Source organism: Musca domestica, unplaced genomic scaffold (genome assembly GCF_030504385.1).
Source record: "Musca domestica strain aabys unplaced genomic scaffold, Musca_domestica.polishedcontigs.V.1.1 8, whole genome shotgun sequence".
Lineage (NCBI taxonomy): Eukaryota > Metazoa > Arthropoda > Insecta > Diptera > Muscidae > Musca > Musca domestica.
The window spans coordinates 3,742,290-3,761,669 of record NW_026712409.1 but is presented as its reverse complement, the minus strand read 5'-3'; the positions used below and the strand labels follow the sequence as shown (position 1 = coordinate 3,761,669).

At 34.9% G+C, this 19,380-nt stretch overlaps 1 protein-coding gene across 2 annotated transcripts; it reads left to right on the top strand.

Annotated features, from left to right (window-relative positions):
- The first annotated feature begins 554 nt into the window (after window positions 1-554).
- Window positions 555-17,160, top strand: LOC101895430 (protein wech). 2 transcript variants are annotated; one of them, XM_059131158.1, is made up of 5 exons: window positions 555-1,227; window positions 13,535-13,758; window positions 13,834-15,718; window positions 15,793-15,945; window positions 16,015-17,160. In XM_059131158.1, the coding sequence occupies exons 2-5, from the start codon at window positions 13,571-13,573 to the stop codon at window positions 16,183-16,185; spliced, it is 2,397 nt and encodes a 798-aa protein (XP_058987141.1). In that variant the 5' UTR covers window positions 555-1,227; window positions 13,535-13,570; the 3' UTR covers window positions 16,186-17,160. The 2 variants fall into 2 exon arrangements, with proteins under 2 accessions (XP_058987141.1, XP_005184339.1); XM_005184282.4 differs by having other exon boundaries at window positions 13,494-13,758.
- Window positions 17,161-19,380: the final 2,220 nt, after the last annotated feature.

Genomic DNA, 19,380 nt, shown 5'->3' with positions numbered 1-19,380 from the left:
GGAATCAAAAGGGAAAGGCGGACAACACAAGAGGAATCAAAACAAAACGGCCGACAACACAAACACATTCACCAAAAGAGCACGGAACCAGCTCCAGCTTTGCTATTTTTCCTTTTTACTTGATTTTTGAGTAAACTTGCAGCTTTCAGATATGATAGATATGATATTACAGAACTTACATACGAAATTATGATTTAAAACAAGTAACGATTTGACAAAAACAAAATAAAATTTGATTAAAGCTGCAATGGTAGCGCAATTCATTTTGGTAGCAGTCCCCACTGTTCCCCTCCTTCACTCATTCTACTCTCTCTTGTTTTTGTTTTTCGTTGTGTTTCATTCCCTACTCATTCTTATTTAGATCCCTCATGAACTTGGCACTATTTTTCTTGGTTTCTCCTCTGAATCTCTTTCTGCGAACGGGAGAAAATTGAGGAACTTAAAATTAGCCCCCTCTGTCTAGTTGCCAACCTGAGTGTGTTGAGTTGTTGCGTTGCCAGCCACTTTTAATTCGTATTTATTTACAACAAACACACACACGCAACGAACGCAGCAAGAAAATAAGAAAACAGTCGCTCTCATCAACTGCAATCTGAGTACACGTAATCGCAACTTTGTCGGTGTGTTGGTTGGTTTAGACGATTGGATACGGATTCATGCGGTACATTTTGTGACTTGAGACTCTTCACAATCAGTCTTAAGTATCTATGTGACATTAATCGAACCAAAAAGTAAAAGAAAATAAAGCGGAATACTCCAAATGCACACGGAAATCCAAAATTCTATGAAAATGATAAGAAATGATTCAAATGATTTAAGCAACAACTAAAGAAAACGAAAAAACAAAAACCACAACCCCAATGAATTGAATGAAACTACTGAAAAGAAAAGTAACGCAGAGAAAACAAAAGCCAAGAACATTTTTCAAAAAACAAAAAAAAACCAAGCAACTAAATACAACAACAACAAAATATTCATAGAAATTAATTTGTGATTTAAACAGTGTTAACAATTTTATATATTTGAATTACGAGTCTTATAAAGACTTAAAATCTAGATTAAATTAAAACCAAAACTAACAACAACAAAAAAATAGAAGAAAAATTAACCAAATAAAAACAGACAAAACTAAAATCATTTAGATCAAGGCCGTAGGAGCACCTATAAAGCAGCAACCAGGCACAGCAACAAAAACAACACTTACAGCGTATGCCTGGGCCACAAAGTGTAAGTAGAATTAACTCCAAAACTACTCCAGACGCATGTACACTGGTGGCCAAAACTAAAGCAACTGAAATTACAAGAAGAATGAAAGCCCTGTAACTTTTTCAAAAATTAAGAAAATGAGAAAGTTTTTCTTGTTTTACATTAGGTATTTTATTCACTTTTTAAAAACCTAAAACATAAAACCAAAATTCATTTTTATATAAAAAATAATGTTTGGTAAAGTCAATCAACCCGTTTTTGGCTTGGACAAAACTAAAGCAACTGTTGTACATTCATATAACTGCTGCAATTTCAGTTGTTTTTACTGTGATATTTATCGCTTTTTGCTTCCTTTTTTGAGAAGTTTTTTACAACAGCATGTGTTTTTCTTTTCGTTTTTTAAGTACTGGCCAAAAAAAGTTTAAAAATGGCTAGAAGCAAATACAGTACCTGAATAAAACAGCAAATTATCAGTGACTATCAAAACAACATATCACAGAAAATGATATTTCATAAATATTTATGTGATTTCATAATTATTTCTGTATACTAAGTCGGTTTTATGAAACTGGATCAGTAGTAACAGTCTATTACGGATGAAGGCCGTGAAAAACTTCAGCCCGTACTGATCCACAAATTGTGAGAGAAATAAAAAACAACTATATAAGAGTTCAACTGGATTGGTGAGAGAGCAATCATTGGATATAAGCTCGAGATCAGTGCGTAGACGAGTAGTGGCAGCTGGTCTGCATGCCCGTAAGACATCAAAAAACCATTTATATCTGAAAACATCAAAAAGGCTTTCGGAAACGATAATATTAAGTGGAATCAAGCTCAATGGAAAAAAAAACATTATTTCTGGGATGAGTCTACGTTTAATATTAAAGGCTCAGACGTGAAAAATTTTACGGTGAGAAGACCAAAAAATGAAGTACTCAAGCCGCAGTGTTGCAAAGGTACAGTGAAGCATGAGGGAGGGTCAAAAATGGCGTGGCGCTTTTTTTTTCTATGGACTTGGGCCTATCCATAAATTAAAGGAAGTTGTGGATCGGTTTGTTTACAAAGATGTGTTGGACATCACGTTGTTCCCTTACGCTGAGTAAAATATTTGGCTGATTTGGGTGTTTCAGCATGACAATGATCCCAAACTTGTATCAAAACTTGTCAAATATTGGTTGCGGAAGTCAAAAATTCATGTTTTGTTATGGCCGGCACAATCACCAGTCCTAAACTCCTTAGAAAACCTTTGGAGTATCGTAGATAGAAAGATCAAGAGAGATTCGGAAATAAATAAGCACAACATTTTCTAAAGAATTCGGGGTGCCTGTGAAAGCACACCCAAGGATCAAATTGAGCGTGTTATAGATTCAATGCCTCGTAGGTGTGCAGCTGCTATCAAAAATAATGGTTATGCTATCGACTACTACCCAAAATTTAATTATTTAAAAATAAAAAATCAAAAGTTGCTTTAGTTTTGACCAGGCAAAAATTGGGTCATTTTAGATTTCCACATATTATTCTTCGTTCAAAATTATTTTTGTATTTTTATTTTTAGTTTCTTAAAAGTGAATTAAACCCCTCATTTAAAACTGGAAAAATAATTACGATTTGTTTATTTTTGTAAAAGTTACAGGACATTTATTGTCTTTGCGATTTAAGTTGCTTTAGTTTTGGCCACCAGTGTACATACGAACATCGCTCATACGTGCATATGTACATAGATAGCTACATACAAATATTTATTATTTTCAAACACTTTCCATTCAAACGGAGAGTATCTTGCTGCTGCTACGATATTGTTGTTGTTGTTTACCTATTAGAAGCACACTACGGGCGGGCAGAATGACATACAGATAGTAGCTATTAACTATACGTCAGATGGATACTTAAAATAAAAATATGGATATGCATCTGAAAATAAAATGCCTATTTTGTTTGTTTTTTTTCTTGCCCAAATTTTATTTCAATGAAAATATTGATTTTTCAAGTACCAACAACCTACCAATAAAATAACAAAAGAAAATAACGAAAAAATGTATCAAGCTTGGGGCTGCATTGCATTTATTTCTGTCACATTAATTTCTATAGGTAGTTTAGTTTTGGTTGAAGAACATCCCCTAAAAATCCATCTGCTAATACTACTCTCCACACACACACATACGTATCTATGTACAAATTTGTGTGAATTAAATACATGACTACAACACAAAAAAAAAACATATCCTCGAATTCGACGTCAGAATAATAATAGTAATAAGAAGAAGATGAACAAGACGGCGAAGAGGAGGAATGAGAACAAGTTTCATGGCTACAACCGTCCGTTCATACCCATATATAAAATATAGACAGACATGAGACAGTTAAAAGGACTTTGTTTATGGTTGAATGTGTGTCTGTATGTATGTACATAGTATTTTGTTTGTATTCATTTCATTCCATTTCATTTCGTTTTTCTTTCTTATTCTTTGGCCGCCGTTTGTCGCCACCGCCATCGCCGTTGTCAACGGCTACTGCCGTTGTTCAGCCGTTCAACTTGAAAATCCTGTAGTTGTTTTTGTTGGTAATTTCTAGATGACATGCACACGCACCAGATACTCCAACATATGTACGTGTGTATGTTTTGTTGTATATTTGTATTTGTAAATACAATTACACACATTTACGCATACGCATAACACAGCCACATTACGCGCTCTCATCTACACGGTGGCTCACAGTGTTGCCAATCAATGAAGAAAACTCATATGTGAGGGATCATTTTGGTAAATAAACAAAAGTGTGAACAGTTGAACAAAAAAAGGTGGAGGGTATGTTAATTCGCAAAAGTTCAAACGAAATATTCTTCAGATTTATATTTTCGTGGTTAGCTTAAAATTCTATTTCGATTTCATAAAATTAAAATAGAGGAGTCAATATTTAAGGAGTCATTTATTTAAATGAATGAAATTTTGCGATCTTGTTGAAAATGGACTATATCAATCCACGTTTAGGTGTAGTCCCTACATAACGGTAACTCTGTACTTGGGTATTTTGAAAATAAAAGCCACAATTTCCAAGCAAATCAGCTGTTTCCTAATATTTTCTTTTCACTTTCTTTTTTAAATCCTGCCGTCGTTATCCATTATAACTTGACATTAATATGCCTAGCCTTGACTTCAAGCCTTTTATGTACTTGCACCCTTAAGCTGGGAATACATAAAACGCTTATTTGGCTGGCTTCTTCGGAAATGAAAAAGGACCCTGGGGCCAAAATCGAACTAGGTCAACCTAAAACTCCTTTGTTCATATATGAAGAAGCCAGCCGATGACTTAAGCCAGCCAAATATGCGCTTTATGTATTTCCAGCCTTAGGGTGACATAAGAAGCTTGAAGTCATGGCTGGGCATATTCTGTGACATTTCATAAAGCGATTGCAGAGCCGCACTATATTCCTGCCGTCGTTTTCCATTATAATTTGACATTAATATGATAACCACGACTTCAAGCTTTTTATGTACTCGCACCTTTAAGATATAATTATACCATAGAATACATTAGAGGTAAGGTATTATATGTTGTGTTAGACCCGTAATTACATGTACCCAAATTCAGGTCTCGATAGCTTGCTAAGCTATTATTAACTTTGATCATTTTTATGAAATCGTCAGCAAACATTTTCACAAGGTTGGAGTCTTAAATGGAGGAAGCTTATTTATTTTAGTGATGCTCGACAAATATTTAGATGGCGAAATTAAAAATGTGTTCCTAAAATTGGTGCTTTTAGCTCAATCGTTCCTTATGCTTCTATCCTTTCTGAAGAAGAAGGACAGCATTTTTATTGGTTTTTATATTCAAGAACCCAATTTAAACTGGTAAATGTAAAATAAATTGCATACAATTTATTGATTACAATCTGTTCCAGAACTGGAAGGATGTTTTTAGTACGATACGAAGTTTTTAGTGCGATAACCGATTTTTTCTTTATGATAAAAAAATGCAAAACTAGTACAAATTCTGGAACATAGTAAATTATTTGAATTTTTTCTGAACAATTTTAGAGTCGAAAAATGTGCAACTCATCAAACCTTAAATTATGATTTTCATAATAGAATTAAAAATAGATACAGCAGTGCTCTATTTAATTTCTAAAAGCAAACGATTTGCAAAACAAAAAGAGCGAAGTTAAATTGAACGATATAAACTAAAGAAAATAGATCAGTGTAAAAACTGCGCATAGTTTCAATCGTTCCTTTGCAGAATATTTTTTGAACTATATGAAACTCTACCTACTACTTCCAGACCTAAATTTATTTGACATTTAAGCCTATATAAGGTCGGCCAGTAAGCCCATCTGACAACAAAGTTCGCTGTCAATATACATATGATTCAAAGAGAGTGAGTGAGTGATTTGAAATTTAAATAGAGTCAAATCACAATAGCGCAAAAAGTACTAAGTTTATCAAATGTCAAATTACTGCCAAAAGTAGTTTGGCATTGTTTCCATATACAGGATGAGATAAAAAAGCTACAACAAAGTTAAACGACATAATGTTTACATTTTTTTAAATTTTATTGAATGAAAGCAAAAAAAGGCCGGAAATAGCATCAAATTTTAGAAGCGGCGAAGCGCTTGCTTGAAGTGATCGACACTTTGGTATTTTTTATTGCCAACCTTGCTTTCCAAAATACTCCAGACACAATAGTCCAACGAATTGGTATACGGAGATTTTGGTGGTCATTGTGCGCTGGAAATGAAGCGAGGAACTTCATTTTGTAACCATTCTTGGGTGGCACGTGAGTTAGTCACTGGAATAATTTTAACAGCTGTCGGACGAGTGCCTTAGAAATGACAGCAGTCTGAAGTTGGTTACAGTTTTTTCATCTCACCTTGTAATTTTGAATTGATTTAGAAAATATTTTGTTTTTATTTTTCAAAACAATAATTAAATACACAAAGTCGGCAGAAGTTGGGCACACTTCGAAAAAAATTGTAATCATCTGGTGGCTCTACCTTACCTTTTTATTGTACCATGGTTAGAATTAAGAAGGTAGTCATGTTTACAATTTTTTCAAAATTATTCATTTGACAACATCTCATTGTCAAAATGTATATCATAGATGGGAACCTGCTTTCTATGCAGTGAAAATTGACAAAATAAATTACAGAAAATGCAGAGCTGCGAATGCTAATTTGAAATGACTTTATCTTCTTAATTTTACATTAAAAATGCTTATGAAATCAAAAAAGGGAAAATCAGCAAGGAATTGTTATTTATGATTGGGTTGATTTCAGTTTTCACATGGGGGGATATAAGAAATTCAATTCGCCGAGTGGACTGATACCCAAATTAATTTGAAGCCTTAAAATAGTGTTGCCAATGAACGTAAATAGAAAACAGCTGGTGGCCTAACTGGTTACATTTAAATATCCTGAATTGAAATAAATAAATGTGGTTGGATGTGAAACATGTTTATTTGTCAATCCACTTGATCTGGAAAACATATTTATTTTTTTTTTTTTGACCAATTTATTTAAATTGAGTATAATACACATGTTTAATCCCCTAATTTGTAATAAAAATGTATCATTTAGTTAAAACCTAACAAAAACCAAGCGAATAGGTTTTAAAAAATATTCTCGAACGCAAGAGAACACTTTTATTTCTGCAAATTACTCGCCTGTAAGGACAAGTAGACGTAGTATTGTATTACAATGGTAAGATGTTGAAAATACATCCTTTGTAAAAAAGTTCAGAAAACCCAAATACAGACACACGCAGACACTCAGCCATTTACAAAAATTACAGACATTGTGCGTGTTATTCTTGTAGTTTTTGTAACACAGAAGGGTGAGTTTTTATTTCTGCGCTCAAGTGCAAAATCAACACAAAAAAAAAAAAAAAACATTTGGGGAGGGTTGTTTTTGTCATAGTATGGGTGCGTGTGTGTTGGTGTACGTTTGTTTGGAGGGTATTTTTATGTGCCGAAAGAAGTTACCACAATTGCAAGCAATGTGTATGGCCGCTTCTGAAAGAAATCAAAAAGGTAATCTTGAATTCATTTTCACAGACCGTCCTTGTTTGGGTTTCTTACTCCTTTTTTTCACATCTCGATGGTAGGAATGTTTTTGTAACACAACGGTCTTCGGCATACTAACTCACACATACACACACATTTTTTTGTGTTGTTTGTATGTATCCTCACATCCTTGGCTACGCACTTTCATAACGACTGGAATAAGACAGTTGCAGGACCAAGTAATGCGTATATTTGTTCGTCTGTCTGCAAGTCCTTTTGCCGTCTGGTTGTTTTGTTTTGTGCGTACGAATAGGTAGGGGTTTGTCGGTTGTTGTTGTTTTTTGGAAACTTAGTATATATACAAATATTACTTTTTGGTGGATGGTAGCGTTGAGGGGAGGAAGACATAACGTCAAGTCAATAATAATAATATTGAAAATAACAAATAATATAGAGTGAATTATCAATGATTATGGACATTATATAGATGGATGTTAAGCGTTTACATAAATTTTGGTGGTAGTCTAAATTTGTGGCAAAATACTTTCAAATTTATCAAAATTGTTGTCTTTATAGAAGTTTTTATTCTTCAGGAGTTAGACTTAGTTGTGTGCACGGTAACTCTCGAATGGAGTATCTGATTTGAACCAAACTCGGTACATTGTAATATAGTTGTCAAACAGAGATCGAGTTCGGAGATAGTTCCGGCAGGTCCCCCACAAAAAGGTCAATATATTCAAAGAAAATAATTTACTGCACAGAAAGAGAAAGGATAATCCGATTTTGTTCCAACTTTGTAAATTCTAATATTTGCATCAGTGCTAGATCAGGTGCTAAAATGGACAATATTGGTTCACTCCTTCTGGTACCTCCCCCACAAAGGGTCAAAATTTTGAATATAGAAATTTATAGAAACACAAGATCCGTTATAAAGAAGGTACATATCGAACCATTCCTTCTGGTACCTCACCCACTAAGGTTCAACATTTTGAATACTTATAAAATTTGATGTAAGTTTCCGATTGTCTTCGAATTACACACATCACAATATTTTGATTAACCCAAGGTCTAGTGTGAAGATGAAATATATCGGTCCATTCCTCCCACAAAGCGTCAAAATTTTGAATATTCATGAAGAAATTAGCATCCGATTCCATTCAGACTTGGTGTTTGAATATTTTCATCAATATTGAATCTATTATAAGGTCGTTAGAGATTCGACCATTCCTTCTGGTACCTCCCCCACAAAAAGTCAACGTTTTGAATAACGAAAACGATCATAAAATCCGAAATAAGCATCTCGTTCTCTTCAAATTACACACATCACAATATTTTTATTAACCCAAAGTCTGGGGTGAAATTGGAATATATCGGTCCACTTTTTTTTGGCACCTTCCCCACATTGGTTTCAAGATTTTTGAAAACCAAATGTTCAAAGAAAGCGGAATAAAAATCCAACTCTCTTCAAATTTAACGTATTCAAATATTTTTGCTAACCCAAGATCTCTTGTGAAGATGATATATATATCTGCCAACCTTTTCTGGTACCTCACCCACAATGGGTCACAATTTCCAATATTTATATCTGTCATAACTTGCGAAACAATCGATGATTCTTTACATCTCGCTATATCAAGGTTTCTCCTAATCAGATATCTGATATGAATATGCAAATTATCGGAATTTATGATTTCGCATATAAATGTTCGATTTCCTTCAAATTTTGCACATACCACTATTTTTATCTGTAGTAGATGAAGTATGAAAAATGGAATACTTCGGTCTTCTATAGCTGTTACCTCACGCATGTTTCTACATTTTCCAAAAATTTGAAGATATTTCAAATAAAGTATAGGAAGTAGTCGGAATAGTCCAAATCTGCCAGTTTTAGGTCAGATTCGATTTGGTCTATATTGTACAACTGCTTCGGAACTTCCACCATAAAGGGTCAACGACTGATACTTTTTAACTTGTTTAAATATAACTTAAGGAACTCGAACGTAATTTTCCGAGAGGTATTTTTGTTAGTGATAGGAAGCAAACGAATGAAACTTTCCCAAAACCACTTGTTTTTGATGGAGCTAAAAAAAGGGTTACCATACATAATTTTATAACACAAAAACTGCTGACAACCAATGACATCTGTGTGTCAATTTCGTGTCTGCGTTCCGCTGATTTTAAAGAGAGCTGTAAAATAAATCTCTTAATATTTTACAATATCTCTTCTAATGCTTTACACAGCTCTAATCACTTCTTCAAATCTGCTATTTATAGACATTTAAATCTTTTACCTGTCCATATTTTCAGAATTTAAAATAATTTCCAGGTAAAAAAATGTGCAATCGCATTTTACGATCGACCATTACAAATGAAGATGCTGTTCATAAATGTTGCAATATGGCAAAATTGTTGTTGGCACAAAATAAAAAAGGAAATTCCGGAAATGAAAATTTTTTGGCAAAAAACAAAAATTGAATGCAAAAAAGAAACATCGAAGAGAGAATAGTTTTTTCTTTTCTTTTGGAAATGGTTTCAACAATGTGGAAGTTGCAAGGGATTCTACAACGATTTACATCATGGCTTATATATGAACACTAATGGTATGTTCCAAAACTGCAAGAATGTAAATATTTTCACTACGATAACCGACAATTTCTTTATGATATCGAAAAAATGCTATTATAGTAGACTCTTGCAGTTTCTGGAAGAGAGCATAAGTTTACTCCTAAAAGACAATTTTGCAAAAACTAGTAAATTTATGGTCAAATTGTTGCCAAAAGAAGTTTTCTTGGCTGACCTTATATAGGACTTGGAGAGCAATACTTCTTCTGCCAGCAGGGGAAAACTGATAAAAGTGTCAAAACTAGGTGGTAATTTGAAAAATCCATTTTTCGATATCCTAAAGAAACAATATGTTATCATAGTAACATTTATACAATCTTGCAGGTTCTATAACAGAGCACTAAAGATGCCAATCATGTTCTAACTATTTACTCGTCTCAATTTATTTGAAAAAAATACAGTTGAAGAGAACCTGATATTTGTTGTGTGTTCTTCAAAGTTGGCTATAGATTCTACTACGTTTTGGATAAGAGAACTGCTTTCTAGTTTCATCAAATTGGAATGGCATACGCAAATTCATTTGCAAGGAGTACGCTCCTGAGTTGAATCATTTCGATTTTCAAAATTATAAAATTGTCTGTGAATATGGTTCTCCTTGGTATATTCGTGACACTTAGCCGAGAGCAAAAGTCAACCTTGGAACTTTTTGACTTTTGTCTTCAGCAAAAAAGCCAACTATCCGATTTATCGATTAAGTTAAAAATCAAATTTCCATTTGAACTCCTCAAACCAAAATTGACTTAAGTCGATTTGAGATGATGTATAATTTTAGGGACAAATGTTGGGAAGAATAAAGGTTTGTTGTGGTCATTTTAAAAATTTAAAATGGATATTGCGTAGTCATATGAAAATTAACAAGTAAAAAAGCTATAAGTTCGGTCGGGCCGAACTTTGAATACCCTCCGCCACTTGAAACGAATTTGGCAATTTTCAAAAATATTAAATCCATTAAAAATTCTGTTAAAATCTTAGAAATGCCGAATGTAGCCGTTATATTAGAGCATCATCAAAATACCGAATGTAGGGAGGTACTATTATATAAGGCTATACCAAAACGTTGATCTGCACAGACAATTTTCTGTCATAGGCTGTAGCATTCATTACGAACATCAAATACCAAATCTGAAACAATTCCGGTGAAAACTGTCGCTAAAATCATCAAAATACCGAAAAATTGAGGTACCATTTTACGGGGGCTATAAGAAGACGTGGATCTGCACGGACACTTTTCTGTCATAGGCTTTAGTATCCATTACGAACTTCAAATACCAAATCTGACACAATTCCGGTGAATAATGTCGCTAAAATCATAAAAATACTGAATGTGGGGGGTACCGTTATATGGGGGTTATACCAAAACGTGGACCTATAGGGCCCATTTTCAGTACCAAAAGTCCTGCAGATATACTATACATTTGAGTAAAATTTTATCAACCTACTTCATTTCGTTCGGAAGCTAGAGATTTCCACAGACGGAGGGACGGCGCTAATTTTCGGCTTAGAATTTTATGCTGATCAAGAATATATACTTTGTGGGGTCTAAAATGCATATTTCGAGGTGTTACAAACGGAATGACAAAATTAATATACCCTCGATACTATGGTGGAGGGTATAAAAATTAGCCAAAAATCTATTGATCTCAAAATTTATTACGAAAAGTGGACTGCTGTTGTTAGCACGGGTTTACTCGGGTTTTCATTACAAAAAGTCGATTAAATGATGATTCAGAAGTCGTTTTACTTTTTCAAACTTCAAAAGCCATAGTTTACTAGTTCGATTTTTTAGTTCTCGTCCATGTATTCTGTTGTCAAACTGCGATCACGTTCTAAAAATAAATTTATAAACTATTCTCAGATGCCCTTCTCTTTCCTCTTAAGATCAATGACTTTAATTCCCGGGGGATATGTCGGAGATTATTACTGTAACATAAATTATTAAATTCCATTTGTCTTTAGGTGATATTTACCAACAGATTTCGAAATGAAAATCACACCTATCCTCCCTTCTTCCCCCTGTAAACAGTTTATGTGTTTTACTTTAAATCAATCGATAAGCAAATACTCCGGCGACACATCAGTGATATGGAAATTCTGCATTTCTAAATATATCTCCGAACTTAAGTTTGGAAATATTTTTGGAAACGTAAAACCAAGGTGACAAAAATGTAGCAGTGTTAAGTACGAGTTTCCTCTAAACTTCCCTCGTGCTATTACTCGTGGAGAGAGCGAGAGAGAGAGAGAGAGAGAGGGGAGTTGGGGCACATTTGCCTTCTTCGACAATGTAATGACTTTCTACACTTAATTAACAATGGACATTTAATTTTAGAAACAAAAAAGAAACATTATTTCCATGCCCTCAGACAGATAGACAGACAATCATTAAATCGAACCGAGGAACCCTAATTGACAGTTCTTTGAGACATACCTAAGCAGCACTTCCTCCTCTCTAGCATAGGTAGTGAACATTATAAACATCTGGTGTTCATTTTCATTTTTTTGGGGGGGTTGAAAATTCATCAACGGTGCTCCCCTTCTCCACAAACCGGATCGTCTACAGCCACAATATAACAAATGTAGAAAAGCACGTTCCATAAAACTCGAGTCTAGTTTAAAAATTGATTTATCGACGGCAGATGCTTTCTTTCCTTCACTCTCTTCTTTTCTACTTTTCCATTTTTTCCTAAACATGCAACGAACCAAAAGAAAGGCCCCGTAAAACAATTGTTGATATTTCTTTGGAAAGGCAAAACTACGAAATCCTCAGGATATCCTTAATTCCCATTCCATACTCAATCCCACTCCGGCCGCAACAAAGTGCTCAGAATGTCATCTAAAGATTGTTTTTCTTTGAACTCGATCAATTAGTTACAGTTGTTGTTGCGTTTTAGTTTCGACTGTAAATCTTAAGGAAAACGTTTCCAAATCGTTGACCTGCTACTCGAGCCATTGTAGTTGATCCACAGAGAATATCCTGTTGTTAGGATACAATATGACACACATCTGCTCCGTTTGTAAATTAAGAGAAAGGAAGAAAATTGTGCAGCCGTTGATGGGTTTTTCATGTATTTTCGGAAAGTGTAGCGTTGCACACTCACACAGGCAAACAAAGGAAACGATCAGTTTTCCTACCTATTGTGCACCTTTATGATGCATGCCACACAAACACACACACAACGCACCTACTCTGTCAGCAGGACCAATATCCCATGTCCGCACACACACACACACACACACTTAGACAATGCTTTGCGCTCTACCTAAGATTTAGTCTGAGACAGCACAGATCCTATTTTTAGAAATTCTAAGCTGCCTTCTTTCACTACTTAAGGCATTGCATCTTCCCCGTTTGGCATCAGTTGCAATCAGTCTCATCTGGCGTCATCATCATCTCTTTAGAGTTTATCACCAAGACCACAACAATTCGATTGTTCAAGGCGTGCGTTCTAAACGCTTCCTGGAGAAAAAAAAAACAAACTAAGGCAAATCTCGTAACGAGTTTAAAAAAGTCTAACTTAAACTAAAAGTTTCAAAAACACAACCGAACGACTACGACAGCAAGATACTCCCTGGGATATTTTGTATTTTTCGTCGAGAAAGAAAATTAATTTAAAAAAAAAATTGTCAATTTTTTCCTTTATCGGCTGCTCTTTCAATTTCCGAACACCAAGTGTATTGTAATTTATTGCGGCTTTATTTTGTCCGTCAATAGTGCCGTGAAATTGTTTAAACGATTAGCGATTATTTTATGATGGAACTGTTGTCAAACAACTCCCTACCAACTCAGATGGCCTCGGCAACCAGCAATACTTCAGCAGCGAACGGAAATCAAAACGGCCAGGCAACCACGGCCGAACGTCTATTGGCCGGTATCTTGGACTCATTTCCAGCTTGGGAACTAAACGGTGGCATAATGGGCAGCAATCCACGCAATGAGTAAGTATTCCGCCGCACTGGATTTCGAGACGACGACATGTCCTAACCGCAATTTGTTATTTTCCTTGCTTACAGTTCACCACCACGTAATGACTTCTTCTTCAACAATCTCCTGAGTTCCTTGGAGGCACCAAATGAATTCAGTCTTGGTGTGGCTCCCATTGGCACGGCACCCATGAGGGCTCCCCCCAAAATGTCCCCCGAATCTTCGAATAATTCCAGCATCAGCTGTAGCTGGTGTGAGGTGAACGCCTCCATACGCTGCCTGGAGTGCAATGAGTTCATGTGCAACGACTGTCTCCGAGAACATCGCAAATCACCGCTATCCTCGAACCACTCCATAATATCCTTGCCCACGCCAATTGGCACTTCTCCCACAGGCGGCATGTCTACCAGTGTGCCCATTGTACCCAGTCCCAACTATTTGTGCGATCAACACAACGAGCTGTTGCGCTATGTATGCGAATACTGCAAGAAGCTCGTCTGCCAGTGCTGCACTCTGCACGAACACAAAGAGCACTGCTACTCGTCCATACAGAACTTTGTCGACGAGTCCAGGGAAAAGATTGAGTCGGCATTGGAAAGCAGTCGCATGGGCACCAAATGCATTAAGAGCAGCATTGACAAAGCGCTGGCCTTTATACGCCACGTTGAGCGCAATTGTGCCGAGCTGAGCGACAACATTCGCAAGGGTTTCCGCCAGTTCCTCATTGCCTTGGAGGATCGTGAACGCTTCCTTTTGGATTTTGTTGAGAAACTGCGCCAACGTCGCCTGGCCATGTTGCACGACCAAATGGCTGGTTTGAAATCCGCTTTGGCCGGCCTGGCTGAGACCTCAGAAATGTTGCATAAAGTAGCCGAGAACGGTGCTCGTATGGATCAGGTTGACATTGCCATGAAGGTGACCAACGGTCAACGTCAGTTGGAACAATTCGCTGCCATCTACAAAGATCTCCAGCCTAAGCAAGAAGTGTTTGCATTCTCAGCTCCCGATTACACATTGCTGCAGGACATTCGCAATCAGGGCGGCATTGTCTTGGTCGATGAAAAGAATATGCCACTGATGACTATTAGTGGTGGTACAATTGTGGGTGGCACCGGTGCTGTCGAGTCGGTGGGCACTGTACTCTCCATGCCTGGCAATGGCATGCCCAATGGCGCTGTAGTTCCGGCTAATATGAGACGTCCTCTGTTGCGCGACAACTCATTCCGCAATCCTTCGCCAGTCATGCAAGTTAGAGGTGGCAGTGCTTGCAGCATGCCCAACCCAGGCTTAGACTGGGAGCTCAGTGTTATGCGTAGTTCGCCGGGTTTACATTTCGGTGCCCCACGTTCGACCCCAGCAATTCCCGGCACCACAGAACCTGTAAAGGCACGTAACTCCAATGCCTTGTCGCTATCCTTTGCCACCGAGGGTCATGAAGATGGTCAAGTCAGCCGCCCCTGGGGTTTGTGTGTTGACAAAATGGGTCACATTCTGGTCTCCGACAGACGCAACAATCGTGTACAAGTCTTCAATCCGGATGGCTCGCTCAAATTCAAATTCGGTCGCAAAGGAGTGGGCAATGGCGAATTCGATTTGCCCGCCGGCATCTGTGTCGACATTGACAATCGCATTATTGTCGTCGACAAGGATAATCATCGTGTGCAAATATTCACCTCGACTGGTGCTTTCCTGTTGAAATTCGGCAGCTATGGCAAGGAATACGGACAGTTTCAATATCCCTGGGATGTGGCTGTTAATTCGAGACGTCAAATAGTGGTAACCGATTCACGTAATCATCGCGTCCAACAATTCGATTCCGAGGGTAGATTTATACGGCAAATTGTATTTGATAATCATGGTTCCAATAAGGGCATAGCCTCGCCACGTGGTGTGTGTTACACGCCCACGGGCAATATAATAGTATCCGACTTTGACAATCATTGTTTATACCTGATTGATCCTGACATAAATGATGTAAGTGTGAGATCTCGTAATTGGTTACATTTTCCTTTATTGATTGATTGATTTTGATTTCATTTTCCTTACAGATATTATCAGCCAAGGGTCATGAAGGTTCCGGTTTCCAAGAATTTAATCGCCCTTCAGGTATTTGCTGTGACGATGATGGTCGTATTATAGTAGCCGATTCCAAGAATCAACGTATTGTGGTCTATAGTCCGACTTTGGATTATTTGTGGGATGTAAGTAAAAGTCAATGCATTTTTTTTGTTGTAATAAAAAACTAATTTTTTATTTTATTTTTCCTCCAGATTGAAATCAGACCATCTTTGAATCCATTAATGCCTCCCACACTCGATGAAAAGGATCGCACATGCGATGTGGCCCTAATGCCAGACGGTCGCATTGTATTCCTTATCGAGCTATCACCAGACTCTAAAGAGGGATCAAATCCCTACAAACGTTTCGTGCATGTCTTCTAACGATCGACATATCCGTCTAGGGGATGGATATCAGGTACTACAGCAACTAATTCTACAACTACAGAATCATGTTATACAAAGGAAAGAAATCCCGCCTCCTCCTCCAATACCACGTTCATAATTATGGGTAATGTCATTGCAAATAATTGTGAGCTAGAAAACTCATCGATCTTCTTGAAAAAATGATTATAAAAGAAAGCAGAACAAGAAAACACAAAGCATAGCAAAACAAAAAAAGAAAAAAACATTTTTAGTATTTAAGTTACAACGATTACCTCGTTAAAAGATATAGCATATAGTATATATATAATTTAGGGATCAGTTATTAGTATGAATCATACATTCAACTTAAGAAGACGAAGACACTCCATTGAAAGAATACAAATTAACTTGAAAACCACCATTACCATTACCACCACTACCACCAAAATCCATAAATTCATTTTTAGCCCGCCTTGAAGCCATACATTAATGGATGGAAGAGGTAGGCATGGTACTTTCTTGATTGTGTTTTATCATCTACATTCATTATGTTTTCATATTTATATATTTACTTATATACCACCCACCCACCACACATCCATATACACACATACTTATATACAAATTAAATTCATTAATTATTAATTTTTTATTATTATTTTATTTTTTAGATTGTTTTTTATTCTCTATTAATCCAAGATTAATTTCTTTTTTTCAAATAGACTGATTTATTGTATAAAAAAAGTGAAAAAGTTAAAAACTCAATTTCTAACAGACTTTTATAACCTAAAAAAAGAGGAAAAAACCTAAAAAAATAAAGTTCAACAGAAGAAAAAAAAAAATTAAAGCATCACATTTAAGTCAAGCTTAAAAAAGCTAAAAAACATAAATAATAATTAAGAAAAAATAACAACAATAACAAGAGAACATATTTACAATTTAAATTAACAAAAAACCAAGTGCAGCAAACTAAAATACATTTAACAAAACAAAGTTAGTCGAATAGGCCGATATTACACAGAGTGAAAAACAAAACAACAATTAGATATGACTTTTTGTGTTTTTTAAAACATAATAGCTATATTTTTTAAACATATGTTTTAGGTTTAATAATTGAGACTGAGCTCAAGGAAATTCATTTCATTTACATTTATGTTAGACATTTTCAATTTTTTGTTTGTTTTTTAAGAAAAAACTTATTTGTTTGTATTTTTTTTTGTTTAGTAAGACTGATTACCAAAGTGACTAAATAACACCGACTTAAAAATGACACAAAACTACAATTTCAAAAACCCAACCAACTATTCACAACAAAAACAAAAAAAAAAACAGCTAGAAACCTAAAAACAACAACAATAATAACAACAAAAACAACAAGAAAAATAATAAGCAACAAAACCTAAACTAGAAATTGAAAGCAAAACTTTTCAAAGAAAATTAAAACAAAAACAAATTTATTAAATGTGTTCATTAGTATTATACATATACATATATATAAAATATAATAAAAACAAATGATACACTTAAACTTAGTTAAATTAATAAGAAACAGATAAAAAACAAAACAATTTAAGAGCAATACTTCAAAAAATCCATGATTTTATTAAAGAGAAAAAAGGAAAGAGAAGAAGAACATGAAGTAAAACTAAAGAGAGGGCGGCGCGTAAACGTGCAACTAACTAGGAAAAAAAAGAGAAAGGATTTAGCAGTTTAGCAAGGGATAGCAAAAATATATACGGACGGAATGAGAGTGAGATTTGTGTGTATAATGATTGTGTGACACTCTTCAAACCTAAACAGAGAGTTTTTGAAACCAGGATTTATATTTAAATATAGGCCTTGGCGTATTTTAGCTTAGATTTTTACAAATATAAAAATAAAACACAAAACACATTAAGAATACAAAACGGTTCCTGGTCTCATCTATTGAACAAAACAAAAAAAGAATATAAAAATACATGGCCATTTAAGCATGTCTTTAGCTAAATTATGGGTTACTCTTACTAATCCATTCAAAAAAAATCATTCTTATTTTACATGTGTATTATAATATGAGGACAACAACAATGAAAGGTGACTCTAGTATTAGTTAGTTCAATCATTGGAGTTATAAACAAATGCTATTTTATGTAGCATTTCACATCATAGACAACTTGCATTAGTCGAATAAACAACCAACCACACCTAAATAAATACAATTTTTTAGAAAAAGAAAAAAAGAAAAGGAAAATAACACGAAAACCACCAAACATTTTATTTTTGGGTAAAAATACAACAACTGAAAAATCAACTTTATTATATATTGAGAAATAACAAAACATATAAATAATAACTAGATGAAAAATTTACGTATATTATACATAAATAAATATATAATTATATATATTGTATTTGTAATTTAAGTCCTTCCACATAACGAAGCAAGTTGCATTTAATGCGCCAACCAATCATTCATTTAAAACTCTGCGAGAGCGAATGTTGGTGTTGAATTTATAGAAAAACAAAACATAAAAAAATATAAAACACAAGAAACAATATTGAACAAATAAAACAAATTATATATTATTATATGTAAAACCTAAATAACATAAATATTTTTATATGAAGAAAAATATTTGTACGTAAAACCTACTTGAATTACATGCATCTATTTTTATAAACACCAACAACAACAACAAGAAACAATTATTAGTGTTTTCAGTTATTTTTATTATTTTTAATTTATATACATTCATTAACATTATGTTTTTATTTTATTTTATATCAATACTATGTAACAGAAATAATTGTCTCATCATTTGTTATTTTCTTGCCAAAATCGTCTAAATGATGTGTGGCAAAAGTCCGCAAAACATATTAAATATGTGGTGTATTTTTTATGGCCAAATCCATCGGGCAATAATAAGCAAATTCCAAAAACACACGCTCGTCCATACATGTTACAAACATATGGGTGTTTCAAATGTCCTATAGTCTCATATAATTTGGCACAGATTAGATTTTGTAACCCCGATAGGATATTCCTAGCATTTTAACTATTGTCTTATCATTTGTTATTTTCTTGTCAAAATCATCCAAATCCGGCAATAATAACAAAATTCCCAAAACATACGTTCGTCCACACACGATACATACGTATGGTTGTTTCAAATGTCCTATAGCCTCCTATATTGGCACAGATTAGATTTTGTAACCCCGATAGGATATTCCTTC

Coding starts and splice junctions, on each gene's coding strand:
- LOC101895430 (XM_059131158.1), top strand. CDS start 13,571: ATGATGGAACTGTTGTCAAACAACTCCCTACCAACTCAGATGGCCTCG. Junction 13,759..13,833: donor GGCAGCAATCCACGCAATGA/GTAAGTATTCCG, acceptor CCTTGCTTACAG/TTCACCACCACGTAATGACT. Junction 15,719..15,792: donor TTGATCCTGACATAAATGAT/GTAAGTGTGAGA, acceptor TTTTCCTTACAG/ATATTATCAGCCAAGGGTCA.